The 18770-nt window shown below is 27.1% G+C and overlaps 1 protein-coding gene and 2 pseudogenes across 2 annotated transcripts in view; 2 read left to right on the forward strand and 1 right to left on the reverse strand.

The window, feature by feature from the left end:
• The window catches only part of LOC142324779 (splicing factor 3B subunit 2-like), a 58910-nt gene that overhangs the window by 36250 nt on the left and 3890 nt on the right, over nt 1-18770 (reverse strand). For both annotated transcript variants that reach the window (XM_075365756.1, XM_075365757.1), the window contains exons 2-3: nt 3021-3070; nt 2253-2312 (exon numbers count right to left, since the gene is read on the reverse strand). In XM_075365756.1, the coding sequence (XP_075221871.1) occupies nt 2253-2312; nt 3021-3047 (87 nt within the window). In that variant the 5' untranslated portion in view covers nt 3048-3070. The remainder of the gene's footprint in view (nt 1-2252; nt 2313-3020; nt 3071-18770) is intronic.
• LOC142324733 (cytochrome c oxidase subunit 1-like) lies at nt 4296-5756 on the forward strand (annotated as a pseudogene).
• On the forward strand, nt 7548-8676 carry LOC142324735 (cytochrome b-like; annotated as a pseudogene).

An 18770-nucleotide genomic window follows, 5' to 3' on the forward strand; every position in this document is an offset into this window, starting at 1 on the left:
TCCATTTTGACCAGTTTTGGTGTGACATCTGTACTACATACGTATGTGTCTCGCATAACTCAAAAACAATTAGCCGTAGGATGTTGAAATTTTGGAATTAGGACTGTTGTAGCATTTAGTAGTGCTCCTCCCCTTTGACTGCAATCGACTAGACCAAAAGTGTCCAAAAAAGTCCAAAATCCAAAACATTTGGATTTTAAACTTTATCTTAACTGCAGTAATAAGCTGTCATTGAGAGCTTTTCAATGATACATTATAAGTGGTACTTATTTTCATTGGTTCCAGAGTTATAGCCAAACAGAATTTTAATTAATGAAATATCTGGCCTTTACAGGGGAAGGCACATTGGCTCGAATCAAACTTACTAACCTGATTGTAAAAAAGGTTTTACGATAAATAATTCAATAATAAAAATAATATAAGTTATTGATGAAATAAAATTCTATGTACTTTTCATTTAAAAAAAAGTGTATATGTAATTTAATAGGTGTACAAGGAAGTCAGTCATATGGTGTCCACATCGATTTTTTTTCTGTCATTCACACAACCATTATCATGCGTCATGCAGCTAAGCCACATTCTGGGAAAGTCCTACAACTGTGGGATGTTTCAGATGCACGGCTTAATTAAAAATATTTATCATTTTATTTAAATATAATATTTTTTCATTTACTTAAGTCAATGATTAAATTAAAGTGGGCACACATATTGTATTTAATTCGCACGGGTGTAGCGGTCTAGCAGCGACGGTCGGCAGTAATTAAACTAATGTAATTTCACAACTTACATAGAATAAATTTCACTTGGTTGGCAGACTAGTATAGCTGCAAGGCTTAATCCACCAGGTACAAAGTCAAACAGACAATCAAGTTCGACACCCAGTCACACAGAGTTAATTTTTTTTATATTTTAAATATTATTCATTTATTTAATTTTACTGCACATATGGCGTCACAACATAGCAGTAGTTTAGAGCATTTTATAGGGTGGAGATGCGATTTGCAAAAAAAATTTTTTTTGTAAATATTGTTATTTTTTAATTGTTAACAATTGTAACTAAGAAAAGTATGACCTTAATTACACAAAATCTCAAGTTACTGAGGGTGACCTTGCTCTACAACCTCACCCCCCTTCAAGTTGAAAATTCAATAGCTTCAATGCCCCGTATATAAAACCAATCTGACCAAGTTTGGTCTAAGTTGAAAATTTAATGCTATTAATGCCCCATATATATTAGTAATCTGACCATGTCAGCAGACTGGTGTAGCCGCACCTTACCAAATCCCTGGGCGATCGAGTTCAAGACCCGGCCAGACCAAGTTACTTTTTCACTTTAAATATTATTATTTTACTTAATTCTACTGCTCACCTGTGACGTTACAAGATAGCAGGCGACTAGAACAGCTGTACATCAGTGCTACCAACCTTTGAAATATTATCTAAATTAAATAAATAATTAACATTTAGAGTGTAAAAATAATTTAGTTAGCAACCCTGTGGAATTTCAAATTTCCCGGTCCAAAAGAATGAGGGAAAAGGAAATTTCCCATAGGGAAAAAAAGAGATTCCAAGATGGCAGACTGTGACACTAGCAACCCTTGTGGTGACAGGAAGTAGGTACTACTGACACAATATGCCCACTTAACCAATAGTTTAGAACATTTTTTAGGGTGGATGTGCGATTTTGCAAAAATTATTTTTGCAAATATTGTTATTTATTAATCGTTAACAAATATACCTAAGGAAAATATAACCTTAATTAGATGAAATCTCGAGCTACTGAGGGTGACCTTGCTCTACAGCCTCACTCCCTTGACCTTTTAAGTTGAAAATTTAATGGCATTAATGTCTCATATAGAGAAGTAATCTGGCAGAGTATGATCAAAATTGGTTCAATAGTTCTGAAAATATAAGATGATATAGAGGGTCAACACTGAACGCGCGTGCATTTACTTATGAACATTAACATCCAGAAAATTTCCATTTGGTTTTTTGGGTTCCTTAAATGTCAATACATCAAGATCCGGTAAAAACCGCATACACCCAAACTGCAATACTTTCCCTTGTAGAGCTATAGCTCTGCTATAATGCTAACTACATTGGAATGTAAAATGTTTGCTTATATTTAAATTTTTCAGTTTCTTTAATAATGAATACAACACAAAATACTGTATAAATATACGTTTTTAAACTTAAATAATTCTCATTTACATCAAAATATTAATATGAATCAAATCATTATTTATACCCACTTGTTGCAGACGAAGTAATTCATCCTGCCTATGCTGATCAAGGATTAAACCGCCAGGAACCTAAAAAAAAAGTAATCGTTATTAAATACATTATAACAAATTTATTATCATATAAATTTAAATAAACAAATACACTATTAAACATATCATACACCTTTGGAACACCACTTAACAGAAAAAACAAAAGACAAAGTTAAAATTATATTTAAAAAATGAAAAAAATTTATGTAAATTTTGTATTTCTTTTATGAACATAGTAAAACTTTATATAATTTTGGCCAGTGATTTTTATAAACTAAAAAATATATAAAATAAAACCCAGAAAATATTAAAACTATTTTTCTCATTACTAATCACAATTTACTGGTATATACCCCAAAATCCAACATAAAATGTCTTTGCTTACAATGTTATGCTTTCTCAAATACATCACATTCATATCCCTACTTGAATTGATCAATTAATTGATTTACACAGACACTCACCAATTGCATATACTTAGTATGTTCTTCTCTCTACTTACACTAATAAAACAATCTTGTAATCCTACTGGTAGCCCCTCTCTATTTCAACTATTTCTACCATAACATTATGTGTTCAATCTAAACATGTTTCTTGATGAGTTGCATTACAAATTACAAAATTTATACATAAAATAATATTAACATATATTTAGGAAATAACTAAAACTTTGGTCTTTGTCAACATAAATCTTTATCTTAATCTTTGATTTTTTATATTATAAAAATTATAAAAATGAAATTTTACCTCATTATTTTCTTGCATGTTATCCATCTTTGTGTAGATATTATATCAATCTGAAAGAAAATAATAATATCAGTGATATTTTTGTTTTCTCTATAAAAAATTCAGTAAACCTTTTTAATATAAAATTTAACTATATAAAAAGTAATACTATCAAAAGCAATAAAAAAAATTGAACCATCCATCAACAACAAGCATAAAACAAGAACAATAACTTAACAATCAAAGAAAAATGTTTTTAATGTATTTTTAACCAGAAATGATAAAACTTTCTTGCAACTACTTATTCCTTATATTTTTACTTAATTTAGTAAATACAACGTTTTCAGTTGGTTTTGTGGCCATCTTCAGTACATGTTTTCACCTGAGCATCAGCTGATGTTTTGCCAGTAATTTGTTATGTTAGGTAGACATATATTTAGAACGAGGTTAAAAAGTATGTTGAACTTGATGTATGAACTTGTTAGTTCATTTAGTATATGACTAAAATTTGCAATGATTCTGCACCTTCCATAAGATCAGATTGTGTTAAAGTGTGTTTTTTTTTTATACCTGCATAGAATGGTAATGTTGGTAGATTTGTGATTTGCATCAATTAAATGGTTGGCAAATTCTGACTCTATGTTACTGCAGAGTGCTTACTAGAATTCAATCATTTTCTTTTTTTAATTTGTGTCTCTTTTTACCAATGCAGAACATTATAGAAAGTTCAGTTAAATATTCATGAGCAACTTGTTTCATGGGGAATTGTTTTCTGTATGAAATGTTTGCTTTGTTTACAGTTCTGGATTAATTTTTTTTTTTTTTTTAATCTGTGAACTATTACAAATCTTTTTTTACTTCTTTTTAAGAGTATATCAATGCTACTATATTCATATCCATTTGGTGTGCTAAGAATTATTTTATAGAGTTAAGTTCTTTTATATTTAAATGGCCTTCTTCAAGCACATGGTTGTGTTGAACTGTGTGTTAATCACACTTCTAAAAAAAGATTGTGCAAGATTGATTTGAGTTCAAGTGTTGTGAATGACAGTATCTGTCGTTGTTAGTTTTCTATATATTTTTAAATACATTGAAAATCAACATATGCAGTGATTTATTTGTTACTTTATATGATGGTAAAATCAGAGAAAAAAATAATTTGTGTTCATATTCAGTTGTAAAGTTAAATTTCAGGTGTTATATGTTTAAAAATTTGGTCACAATGTGTTACACTAGTACAAGATGGTATGATTAACCAGTATATCCATGTTAGTAATAGTTAGTATATTCATGAAAATGTATGTGACTGGTGAGTATGTATGTTTGTTTTATGGTTACAGAGAGAATTCAACTAGGATGCTGAAAATAAAGAAATTCAAAAGAGCAGTAAGGCTGTACGTAATTTTTTTTCAATATTTAAAGAAATTTTGTTTTGCAATATTCAGTATGTTTATAATTCTGGGATATACTCCTCTGGTACTTCATTGTTATAAATATTCATGATATCGTCCAGTCAGCAAACATCATACATGATGAACCATACTTCTATCTACATGGTCACACACTCACCCAAATGGTGGGAGATAGAGAACAATATGAATGGCTATCATGAACAATCATGAATGGCTATGATGTTGGTACAACTGACTTGTACAAGCTAGTTTAAAATTGTTTAAATCAGGAAAGAGTCTGTTGTATATAGGGTATAAATGTTTTTAAAACAAATAATGCAAAACAAGTATAATGCAGTATGACAAGTACAAATGATTTATGTATTTATACAATTTTAAAATGAATTAAAAAAATTAATTAATGAATTAATTAAAATAAATTAAACTAAAAAGAAGGATTTAAGTTAAAAAAACTATTAACCTTCAAAGTTAAAATTATTATTATAAATAAGCCTTAGCAAGTAATGCACCTCTATATTTGCAATATAGAATTATAATTGAATACAAGACAAATAATGAGAGGTTTAAAACCTTAAATAAATTTACAATGTATTACCTAAATCAGCCATCCCATTCTCAATGAATAAATGAATATTTTCAACAAATCACAAAGATATCGGAACTCTTTATTTTATTTTTGGGCTCTGAGCTAGATTACTTGGAACAATAAGAAGAATAATTATCCGATTAGAATTAATACAACCAGGATCAATAATTAAAAATGACCAAATTTATAACACCATCGTAACATCACACGCATTCATTATAATTTTCTTTATGGTAATACCAATTATAATTGGAGGATTTGGAAACTGACTAGTCCCTATAATAATTGGCACACCAGACATGGCATTCCCACGAATAAATAACATAAGATTTTGATTATTACCACCATCAATCACACTTTTAATTGCAAGATCAATTGTAGGGTCAGGATCAGGAACAGGATGAACTGTTTACCCTCCTCTCTCAGCCCAAATTGCACATTCAGGACCTTCAGTAGACTTAATTATCTTTTCTCTTCACATCGCAGGACTAAGATCAATCATAGGAGCAATTAATTTTATTTCAACAACAATAAATATACGACCAAAAGGAATAACTATAGAAAAAATACCCCTTTTCTGTTGATCAGTCCTAATTACAGCAGTTTTACTACTAGTATCATTACCAGTATTAGCCGAAGCAATCACAATATTATTAACAGATCGAAACTTTAATACTTCATTTTTTGACCCCACAGGAGGGGGAGACCCAATCTTATATCAACACTTATTCTGATTCTTTGGACATCCAGAAGTATATATTTTAATCCTATCAGGATCCGGATTAATTTCCCACATTATTACTAACGAAAGAGGAAAAATAATAACATTCGGTCATCTAGGAATAATTTATGCAATATTAGCAATTGGTATTTTAGGATTTATTGTGTGAGCACACCACATATTTACTGTAGGTATAGATATTGACACACGAGCATACTTCACCTCTGCGACTATAATTATTGCAGTACCAACAGGAATTAAAATCTTCAGATGAATGGCCACAATAGAAGGAATAACAAAAAAAAAATCACCCCAAATAATTTGATCTATAGGATTTGTATTTCTATTCACTATTGGAGGATTAACAGGAGTAATTCTAGCCAACTCTTCAATTGACGTAATTTTACACGATACATACTATGTTGTAGCCCACTTTCATTATGTATTATCAATAGGAGCAGTATTCGCCATTATAGCAAGAATCATTCACTGATTCCCACTAATAACAGGTATAAGAATAAATAAAAAATGATTAAAAATTCAATTTTCAACCATATTTTTAGGAGTAAACGTAACATTCTTCCCACAACACTTTTTAGGTCTAGCGGGAATACCACGACGATATTCAGATTACCCAGATAACTACATGACATGAAATATAATTTCATCCATAGGATCATTAATTTCAATAATCAGAATTATAATATTCATATTCATCATATGAGAAGCCATAGCATTTAAACGAATTACAATCTTTAAAAACAATAAATCATCTTCAATTGAATGATTTTCAATTACACCACCCCCTGAACACTCTTTTAATGAATTATCACTAGTATCTAAGCCATTCTAAGAGTGGCAGAAAATTGCCATGAACTTAAAATTCATTATTAAGAAAACAAAAAAAAAAAAAATTTTAACATAAGGTCAATCTATCTAAATAATCTCTTCTAGAATTACGAATTAAAAAAACCAATAAAGAAAGTCCTAAAACACCATCACAAACCCCAAACACCAAATAAATAACTAAAAAATAATAATCAAAATCAAAATAACCTATAAACCCAAAAATAAAAAAAAAGAATAAAGTAATAAATATTCAAGTCCCAAAAGACACAAAAGAAAATGCCTATGAACAAATAAAAAAATAATTAATCTAAAGAAATAACCAAAAAAATAAATAATTATCATAAGTAAAGTTTAGGATAGTTTAAAAAAAACAATGATCTTGTAAATCATAATTTAAAAAAAATTTATCTAAACAAAATCAGTAAAGAAAACATCATCTTTAGTATCCAAAACTAATATTTTATATTAAAATACTTACTGAATTTTCACAAAATATTTAATTTTATCAAATATTATTATATCTCCAATACTTAAACACCCTATATCACTAGGATCAATACTAATTTTTCAAACAGCCCTAATGTGCAGAAATAATTCAATAATAATTAAATCATCATGATATCTTTACATCATATTCTTAACAACAGTAGGAGGACTGATAATTATATTCATATATATATATATATCAAGAATTGCATCAAATGAAAAATTCAAACCAAGAACAAACATTTTTTCAATCTGGATATTAGTTACATTAATTTCTATTATAATAAGAAATTTAGGCCCAACAACAGAAGTAATTACTAAATTTAATGAAATAAAAGAAATGACAACAGAACTAACTGAAGAAAAATCAACAAGAAATTTTTTTAGAATATATAAAATAAATATTACACTTACAATAATATTAATTCTAATTATTACAATAATCTCAGTAAATAACATCGTAAGAACATTTGAAGGACCACTTAAAAAAACTTATGTTTAAATCAATACGTAAATTAAGACCAATTAATTCCTTCTCAATTGATTTACCAAGACCATCAAATATTTCATTATGATGAAACTTTGGATCACTTCTAGGAATATGCTTAATAATTCAAATTATTTCAGGATTATTCCTAGCAATACATTACTCACCAAGAATTGATAAAGCTTTTAAAAGAATTGTGCATATTACTCGAGAGGTAAATTATGGATGAATAATTCAAAATATTCACACAAATGGTACATCATTATTCTTCATTTTAATTTTTATACACACATTTATCATTTTAATTTTTATACACACGAGGAATATATTATGGATCATTTAAATTAAAGAAAACATGAATATCAGGATCGTTAATTCTTTTAACATTAATGGCAACTGCATTTATAGGATATGTATTACCATGAGGTCAACTATCCTTCTGAGGAGCAACAGTAATTACAAACTTAATTTCAGCAATTCCTTACATAGGAGAAATAGTAGTACAATGAGTGTGAGGGGGATTTGCTGTAGACAATCCTACACTAAATCGATTCTTCACATTCCACTTCATTTTACCATTCATCTTATCAACAATAGTAATATTACACCTAATATTCCTACACGAATCCGGATCATCCAACCCACTAGGTATAAAAAACAATATTGACAAAATTCCATTCCACTCCTACTTTACAACAAAGGATATCTTAGGAATAGTAATAACAATAATAATTTTTACAATAATAATTAATTTAAACCCATTCCTCACTATAGATCCAGAAAATTTTACACCAGCAAATCCACTAAGAACACCTCCACACATTCAACCCGAATGATACTTTCTATTCGCATATGCAATTCTACGATCTATCCCCAGAAAACTAGGAGGAGAAGTAGCACTAATAATATCAATTATAATTATTATATCAATACCATTCTCAATAAAAATAAAATTTCAAACAAGATCATTCTACCCAATAAATAAAGTAATATTCTGAACTATAGTAAATACATTTATTTTACTCACATGAATCGGAGCACGACCAGTAGAAGAACCGTATATTATCACAGGACAAATCCTAACCACAATTTACTTTTCATTTTTTATTACCTATCCCATATCTGCAAGGATATGAGATAAATTATAAGTAAGTTATAAGTTAATAAGCTCAAAGCAGTATAACTTGAAATTATAGGAAAGTATAAAATACTATTAACTTTTTTCACCATAAAATAATGAAAAACAAAAAATCCTAAAAAAAATATAAACCAAAATATAATTTAAAGTAACAGGTAAATAACTCCTTCAACACATATATATTAATTTATCATAACGATAATGAGGAAAGGAACCACGAACCCATACAAAAAAATAAATAAGAAAAACAACCCTAATAAAAAAAAAATTCATACAATCACCCCCCAAAAAAACTAAGCAAGTAAAAAATCTCATAAACATTATATTTCTATATTCAGATAAAAAAATAAAGAGAATCTAAATGATCTATATTCAACATTAAATCCAGAAACCAACTCCGACTCACCCTCAGAAAAATCAAATGGAGAACGATTAGTTTCAGCCAAAATACAAGAAAGAAAAATTATAAATAAAGGAAAAGAAAAAAAAAAAAATCAAACATCCAACTGAAAATAACAAAAATAATTCAAATTAAAAGACTCACAATATAAAATAAAAACAAAAAATAACTAAAAAAAAAAACAACTTCATAAGAAATTCTTTGAGAAATTCTACGTATACAACCCAATAAAGAATAAACAGAATTAGACGACCAACCAGCAATTATAATAAAATAAACTCCCAAACCAGAACAACAAAAAAAAAAAAAGACAATAAGAAAATCCAACAAAATTAAAACTAAAGGGAAATATTAACCAAAAAATTAAAGAAATAGAAAGACCCAGAATAGGTACAAAAAAAATAAATTAAATAATTTCCAAAAACAAGAAAATAAAATTCCCTTCTAAATAACTTTAAAGCATCTCTAAAAGGCTGTAATAAACCAAATAAACCAACCTTATTAGGACCCTTACGAAATTGAATGTAACCTAAGATCCTACGTTCAAATAAAGTAAAAAAAGCAACACCCAAAAGAATAAAAATAAATAAAAAAAAAGAACTAAGAATAAACATTTACTAACTGTAAAAATACATTATTAAATTCTAAATTTAAAGCACTTAAATCTGCCAAATTAGTAAATAAATTATTATATTACCAAAAATCCTTTCGTACCAATTAGAATAAATTTAAAGAAGATAGAAACCAACCTGGCTCACGCCGGCTTGAACTCAGATCATGTAAAATTTTAAAGGTCGAACAGACCTAAAACTGTAAAACCTACCCCACAGAAACTTTTAATCCAACATCGAGGTCGCAAACAAATCTATCAATAAGAACTCTCCAGATTTATAACGCTGTTATCCCTAAGGTATCTTAATCTTTTAATCAAAATAAAGGATCAAATATACATAAAAAAATGTAAAAAAATAAAGATTAAAATTTTATTTGTCACCCCAACAAAATTTAATTAATAAAAACTTAAAAAATAAACTAAAAAAAAATTTAAAAACAAAATAAAGATCTATAGGGTCTTATCGTCCCTCTCCTAAATTTAAGCTTTTTAACTTAAAAATAAAATTCAAATTAAATTTTAAAAATAAAGTATAATTTTCGTCAAACCCTTCATTCCAGACCTCAATTAAAAGACTAATTATTATGCTACCTTAGCACAGTCAAAATACTGGGCTATTTAAACCATTGAGCAGGCCAAACCTTAAATAAATTACAAAAGGACATGTTTTTGATAAACAGGCGAAATTATTTTTTGCCTAATTCATAAATAAAATTTTTAAATCTACTAATTTAATCATAATTAAAAATAAAAAAATTAATTAAAATCCAGTAAAAAAATAAATATAAAAAAACCTAATTTAATCTACAACGAACTTTAAATGATGAAAGATTCTAATCCAACAAGAAAAAGAAAAAAAAAGTAAATTATATAAAAAAAAAGAGCTTATCCACCTTAATATAAAATTTCAAAATGAAAAAAAAAAATAAAATTAACAAAAAGAAATTCTCGATTAAATCAATTTACCAGATAACCAGATATAAAAAGAAATTAATTTCATATCGAAACAATCCCAAACTTATAAATAATTATTCCACAATAAAATACAGATTAAGATAGATCTTCACTATTCGGGAAAAAAAATAAATTAAAAAAATTAATTAACCCTGATACAAAAGGTACTAAAAAAAATTATTATTCTAAAATAAAATTTATTTATCCAATATTGTACAATTAACTAAATTTAAAAAAAAAAAAAAACTTATCAGACAACTGAATTGAACAGTAAGAAATCTTATTGTAAATAAGAATAAACCGAAGTCCGATTCTAGATACACTTTCCAGTACATCTACTTTGTTACGACTTATCTCAATTTATGAGAGTGACGGGCGATATGTACATAATTAAGAGCAAAATTCAAAAAATTTATTAAAAAAAATTACTATTAAATCCAAATTCAAATTTAATCAAATTAAAAAATCAAAAAACAAAAATCAATGTAACCCATAATAACCTTCTTATAACTGCATCTTGACCTAACATAAATCTTTAAAAAGAAAAAGAAAATAAATTTTCATTACACTCAACGACAGAGATATACAAGAAAAAAAAGGTACAAAAAATCGTGGAATATCATTTAAATTACAGGTTCCTCTAAAAAGATTTAAAAACCGCCAAAATTAAATTATTAAATTTCAATTATAAAAAATATACTACCTTAGAAAAAAATTACTAATTAAGAATAACAGGGTATCTAATCCTGGTTTAAATTCAAATTTACATCGAAAAAAAAATTTATTATATAAATTTCACCTAAATACAAAATATTAAAACCAAATAAGACTAAATTCTAAAAAAATTAACTTGAACCTGAGGAATAACCGCAAATGCTGGCACAACATTTTTTGGTTCAAAAAAATATAACTTAAATTAAAAAATTAAATTAAAAAACCTTAACACTGAAAATAAAAATTAACTATTAAGGATATTTAACCTAACAAAAATTTACATGCGTTATAAATTTAAAGCCAACTTTTAAAACAAAAATCAAATTTTTTTTAAAACCATATTTAAAGGGGACCTTAACTCCAAATTTTTAAACAACAAATAAAACAAATTACATTCAAAAAAGGATCTCCTCCCTTGAGCAAACATAACTTCAAGCTATACCTAACTGAAGTTAAATAAAATTATAGCTTTAACCAGTCAATAAAATCAAAAGCTAATAATTTGAGAAAAAGAAATATTAAATAAAGTTACCCCTAACATTATCTAATTTAAATAAAAAACAGTAGTTAAAATAAATAAAAGTAAACTTAAAAGTTGATAACTAAAAGCCACAAATATAAGATAAAGCTACCCCTAACATTATCTAATTTAAATAAAAAACAGTAGTTAAAATAAATAAAAGTAAACTTAAAAGTTGATAACTAAAAGCCACACAAATATAAGATAAAGCTACCCCTAACATTATCATAATTTTTTATAAAAATAAAGCAATGGTTCAAAATATATGAAAATAAACTTAAACAATAAATAATCTTAATATTACAAAATAACAATAGTATAATAATAAATTTGTTTTTAAAGAACCAAAATAAATACTTAAATAAAACATATGTAATTATTTTACTAAACTAAACCTCAAGATAAGAATTAAACCATGAGGTTTTTCTTTTTTTTTTTAATAATTATATATTTTTAAATAAACTTATTATAATATAATTATATTCCTTAGGTTTTTTAAACTTTAAAATTTAAAAAGTAATTTTAATTAAATATCTTATTGATGCATTTAATTAAATAATTTATTTTAGATGATTATCTTTACAAAAACTATTTTACATTAAATTAAAAATCTATATTATATTAAAATCTTTATTTAAATATAAGAGGTTATCTATTATATAATAAATTTTTTAATTTATATAACACTTATGAATTAAAATATTATATTTAATAAGATTAAATATTAAAGGGAGAAATAGATATATTTAAATTAATATATTACTATATATAATATATATATTATAATATAACTATCTTTTTTCTTTTTTGTAACATAATAATTAATCAATTGAATGATATAATATAAATATCTTATTATAACGAAAAAATTTTTGTTGAAAAATTAAACTCAAAAATTAAAAATTGCAAAAAATTGCAAAAAAACCAAATAAGCAAATAATGTACCGTATAAAAAAAATGATATATATATAAAAAAAAGGAAAAAAACAATGGATTTTTATACTCAAGCAAGATGCCTGATTAAAGGATTACTTTGATGAAGTAAATTAAGTGAAACCTCACTCATGCTAAATTGTAAAATCCAGAATTAAACTGAAACTAAAGAAATCAAAATTCTTAATGCAACACACATCCTTTTACAAAAAGATAAGCTAAATTAAGCTTATGGGTTCATACCCCATCGATGAATAAATTCTCTTTTTAATTAAAATAAATTTATCAAAAACAATAATTATCATAACAATAACCATAAGAATTATCATAACAATATCCTCCAACAGAATAATATTCTCATGAATATCTATAGAAATTAATTTAATTTCTTTTCTACCCCTTTTAAAAAAAAGAAATAAAATAAATGAACAATCTATAAAATATTTAATTATTCAAAGAATATCATCATCAATTATAATAACCTCAATAATTATTAATGCTGTCATTAACTGCCCCATTAATGAAAGAATTTTAATAATAATGAGAATTTTAATAAAAATAGGTATAATCCCATTCCACCTATGAGTACCAAGAATCATGCAAATAATAAGATGAGAGATATGTATAATAATGATAACTATACAAAAAATCATTCCTACAATTATTGCAACCCAAATAACCAGAATTAAACTAATAATAACATCAATAATTATATCAATAATCATGGCACCAATCTCAGGAATAAAACAAACATCGCTAAAAAAATTAATAGCATATTCATCAATTTCAAATTCACCAGTAATAATCTTTTCATTAATAATTTCAAAACAACAATTTACTCTTCTATTAATTATATATACCATAATCAACTTAACTATAATAAACACGTTCAAAAAAAATAATATCAATTTTTTAAACCAAATTAATACTCAAACAAATTTAACAAAAACATCTCTAATAATTTCATCATTATCAATAAGAGGTATACCTCAAACTACAGGATTTTTAATAAAATGAATAATTATAAAATCAACAATTCGTATAGCACCAACAATTCCATTAATTATACTAATTTCATCAATTATGTCAACATACATATACTTGAACATAATAATCCCTACAATAACCAAATCAAATAAATAAAAAATAAAAAAAATAATAAAAAAAGAATCAATTATCCCAATTATCTTAAATTTAATAGGAATTCCAATAATAATAATTTTTAAAAACAATAAATCATCCTCAATTGAATGATAAATTATCAAATAATATATTAACAGAAAATCAAATAATAGAAACAATCTGAACAACAATACCAGCAATCATTTTAATTTTTATCGCTATCCCATCAATTAAAACCTTAATAAAAGAAATCATAAAGTATGATTTCTTAAGTAGTGCATAACAACCAACCACCTACTTCATAACAGACCACAAAATAAAAAAAAGCATAACTATTGAAACATGGCTGGTTTCATAGAACAGTACAGCGTGTACATGAAAATAAAAGCTTGTATTGGTTAATGTAGACAGCTCAATATATTTTGCGTGAAAATCATTAACTGTTTTTCTTACAACACCTTGATCAAAACTATCTAATCCACTAACTGGTTTTTAACATTGTTTATGCTTTTTTGGTGTGCTAAATGAGCACGACTGCGATTTAGATTTAAGAAGATCCTGCTTTTTTTTTTTTTTGAGTTTTTGAACTGTGATCTTGAAATCCCACAAGCTGCAGTGAACTACACCATTCATACTGGGACATGCTGAGAAGTGAACCAAATCAGTTTATTGAAAATGAAAAGTAAACATTAGTACTGAATATTAGTGAACAATGTGATACAAAAATTTACTTAGCTCTTCTATGAATACATATAAAATGACTAGGTTATTAATAAATTACTATAATAGGGTATAAGCCTATTAAAAGATGATTACAAAAATCATCAATAATACTAATACCCCATTTAGAACAAGTGCATATAAATATAACTCAAATGAAATATTTTAATAATTTTATTAAATAACTTTATTTGCATGAAGTGGTCACTCACTTTATGACTTACTTGATGCAGAGAGTGTAATAATAATCTATTAATACAAGTATTAACCATTCATTTCTGAACTGTATAAACAGTAAGAAAATTTTTTTAAAAATTACCTTAAAATTATAATAAATTTTAATTATGATAATTGTTTACGCCGTTTGCGTAAAGTCGTTTTATTCCAATGAATTCAAGGTTATGGTCGAGTCTTGTAGTTTACAGGCTTGGTAATTTATTTTGCATTTTTGTAAGGCTTCTCTACGTGTATTTTTAAATAGGTTGTTTGGGTTTGTTTTCGATATCAATTTCTCTCAGGTTTACGTAATTCTTTAGTGGTCTGCTTGCTTGTAAATTATTTTTGTTTTGTCTTCGTTCCCGAATTCCGCACGTTTTCTCTAATCGTTCTCATACTAACACTAAGACACTATTCTTGTTATCAACACACACACACTCTCTTCTGTCCATTGCTTCATTCGCTTCCACTACTTCTCACCACGCCAGCTTTGTTCATTCTAGTCCTGACTTTCACGCTGTGCGGACCCTGGTCCTCCAAGTCTGGCTTCGATGTTCTCTTTTGCTCGTACAATGTTAATACTTTCTTCGTCTTCATAAACGTTGCGGTATTTCTCTGTCAAATATTATCTAGTTCTACTTGTCAGTTTTTCGTGATTTCACAGTTTTCTATGTTCGTCCAGCCTCGTTTCTTTGTTAAGTTATTCTTCAAATTCACTATATTACATTTCTGTCGAAAGTGTTTCAATCACTACATACTGCCAATTCTATCGACGCCGAATCTTCTAGAGCTGCTGATTACATTTTCATCGATGCAGAATCTCTCCAAACTCATTGCTACATTTTTGAGACGCCACGTCCTGCTCAACCTCAAACCACGTCTCACCCCTGCATTCCTGATACACCACTGCGGACTACGCCCGGGATTACTGTATGTATTCATTTACCTTCATTCACGAGTTCATCTCTTACTAATATTTGTGAGCTACAGGCAAGTTCAATTTTCATTATTTATTACGTTAAACAGTTATTTTTTCATTAAAATTTGTGGAACATTCAGCTCATCGTACCTTATGCATTTTCAATCTCAAGTTTGGTTTAAAAACCATTTATTCACTTAAGTGCAGTCACAACATGTGACTTATATAAGGTTGTGTCATTGTTCAGCTGCAACCTATTTTACGTGCTTAATTATTACAATTTGTTGTTATTGTAATTAACTCTATCATTTAATCTTGTAACTTGTTAATCGCAGAGATTATTCTTTTCTACTCATGAACTGTATTCATAATACTTCTCTTATATTAACCTAAAGCAAATTACTCCTGATGTGCAGTTATGTTTTAAGACTTCTTTGTAATTTTATATTTTCAAGAATGCTTATTTACCAAAATGAACTCTACTTATATGATTACTTATTTCAATTTGATTATTGTAATTAACTTTTTGTACTAGAATATTATTGTGGCCTTTTTTCTACACTAAACTAGAATTACCTGTTTTTAATTATTTAATGCTAAGCTTGATGTTCATAAATCAGGAAAGGCCAGTGCCAATAATAAGATTTACTGTAATTTATTTTTCTAATTTTTCAATATTACAGCATATGTCAGTAATGTAATAGTTTTCCAGTCAGACTATGTTTATTGATGTTTTGTTTTTCTAAGTATATAGTTGAAAATACGGTGTTTTATGTTCTCTTGTTTTCAGGCTTTGTTACATTGTGTATTTAAAAAATGTATATTTATGTATTTTTTCATTTAACATCATTGTTCATATGTTGATTCAGCTGATATTTTAAATATCATTAAGTCATGTTAATTTCATAATTTCTTTTTATGTTTTAAGGTTATGCTTTAACATACGTTCAGTTGTTTTACATAATTAAAGTCCAATTTCTTTTGGCAAATACAAGCTGTGTGTCTTTTGTTAACTTTACCCAACAATGATTAATTTTAATGTATTTTGAAGAATTTATGAAAACAGTTAAAACACACTGTATTGCAGAGTACTCAGTTTCTGAATGAGCTAATGTTATGAGAAAAGAATAATAAAATACCCTGCACAAAAACTGTCTTGCCTCAAGCAAGCAAGCTTTTATTTTCATTGTACGCACTATACCTATTTAGAAGAATTGATTGCTGAAAGTATACAAACATAAAGAAGCACCAATATTATAATCCTACCTCTTAGAATTAAATATAAAAACAAAAAATTTTGTTCAATATTACTCTAAAAAAACAAAATTTTAAAGATTAAAATCACGTTAACGCACCACTACTCACAATTTTTTACTATCACACACACTTGAATACATTCACAACATTAATTACACATATAATGAGTAGGACAAGAATTAACAATTTCTTCAAAAATAAGATTGCAACTTGAATGTGCTAGCACTGCAAACAAAAATTATGAGACAGGATAATTTTATGAATATGACAAATATAAGTGTTTTATACATTTTTAAACCACATTATAATAACAGTCACTATCCACCAAGTATTTACTTCATGCATAAGCTATTATTCACTCTATCAAATAAAACAAAACATTGGCATGTTATTGCTTACACAGATGCGCTTGAAAAATCTTATACCTGGTATCAAACTCAAAGGTATATTTTTATTTGATTAGACTTGCAATTAAGGGCATCATTTTGTACTACTTTTAACTAGTTACAAAGTTAGATTGTTTAGCTTTTCTTGCCAAAGTAAGCAATGCATAATACAAAAGGGCTAAAAAATTAAAAACTTTACTATCTTGTACAAATACTTGGAATTATTACATATTTACAAGTAAGAAATGTAATGCACAATCACTCGTAACTTACAAATAAAGAAGCAGTTAAATAACTCAAACATGACAAAAGAACGCTTATTTTCTATAAAACTTATATTTAGTTTTCCACCTAGTTACCATTTACAAATACAAATTTCTCCCAACAATGAACCAATTTTCTCATTTTGTCAATGAAGAGCCCTGAAAGATGCATGTGATGTGTGTGACCAAGCATTGTCACGTAGAATTATCAGCTCTATGGAATGTCGATCTCAACCACACATGTCTCTTAAGGTGTTTAACGTCTCTTATGTATTCCACAGAATTACAGTCAACCCAGCTTTCAACTAGTAGGTACACATGTGTTCAGAATCCAGAACATTGTCAAGATAACTTTTTTTGAAGAGGATCGTTTTGAATTTTTTTTATTATGGGGAACAATATTAAATGTGTATTAAATGCTCAGCATTTTTTTTCTGGATTGTAATCATGCACCAAAGTTTCATCTCTTATCACAATAATGGAAAGGAAGTCATCTACCACATCATTAATATGTCAGAGGCTGTTCACATCATTCCTTTTGTCGCTGTTGTTTTTTTTCTGTGAATTTGTGTATCACCCATTGTGAAGGGATTTTATGATGGCCCAGTTGTGCAATAATGTGTTCTCGTTCTTTCAATATGGCCAACTGGGTGGCAATGGGGTGGATTGTTATTTGATGCCACAATAATTTTGAACAAATCCATCCATCTCCTTCTGATGCTTCTCATCAGTTATAGAAATTGGTTCAAAAAATTCATCCTAAATATTTGCTTTACCAGCTTCTGTTATTATAAAAACTTTTATAGCCAACCTACTCACAATGTTTTGATTAATAGCTTCATCACCAAAAATGGTTCTTAGACTACAATGAATGCTACTAATATGGTGAAATCTATTCAAAACAGACCCTGTACAAGACGAAACCCTTTCCATTTTAGAAAATAATATTGCTCCGGTTAAAAATATGAAAAAATCAATGTAAATCATCCTGTATAATAAGGAACCTCTACAACATGGAAACGGAAAGTTAGGCACCCTGAATAATAAGGAAAATATAGTGTATGAACTATGGATA

The sequence above is a fragment of the Lycorma delicatula genome, chromosome 5 (genome assembly GCF_047948215.1).
Source record: "Lycorma delicatula isolate Av1 chromosome 5, ASM4794821v1, whole genome shotgun sequence".
Lineage (NCBI taxonomy): Eukaryota > Metazoa > Arthropoda > Insecta > Hemiptera > Fulgoridae > Lycorma > Lycorma delicatula.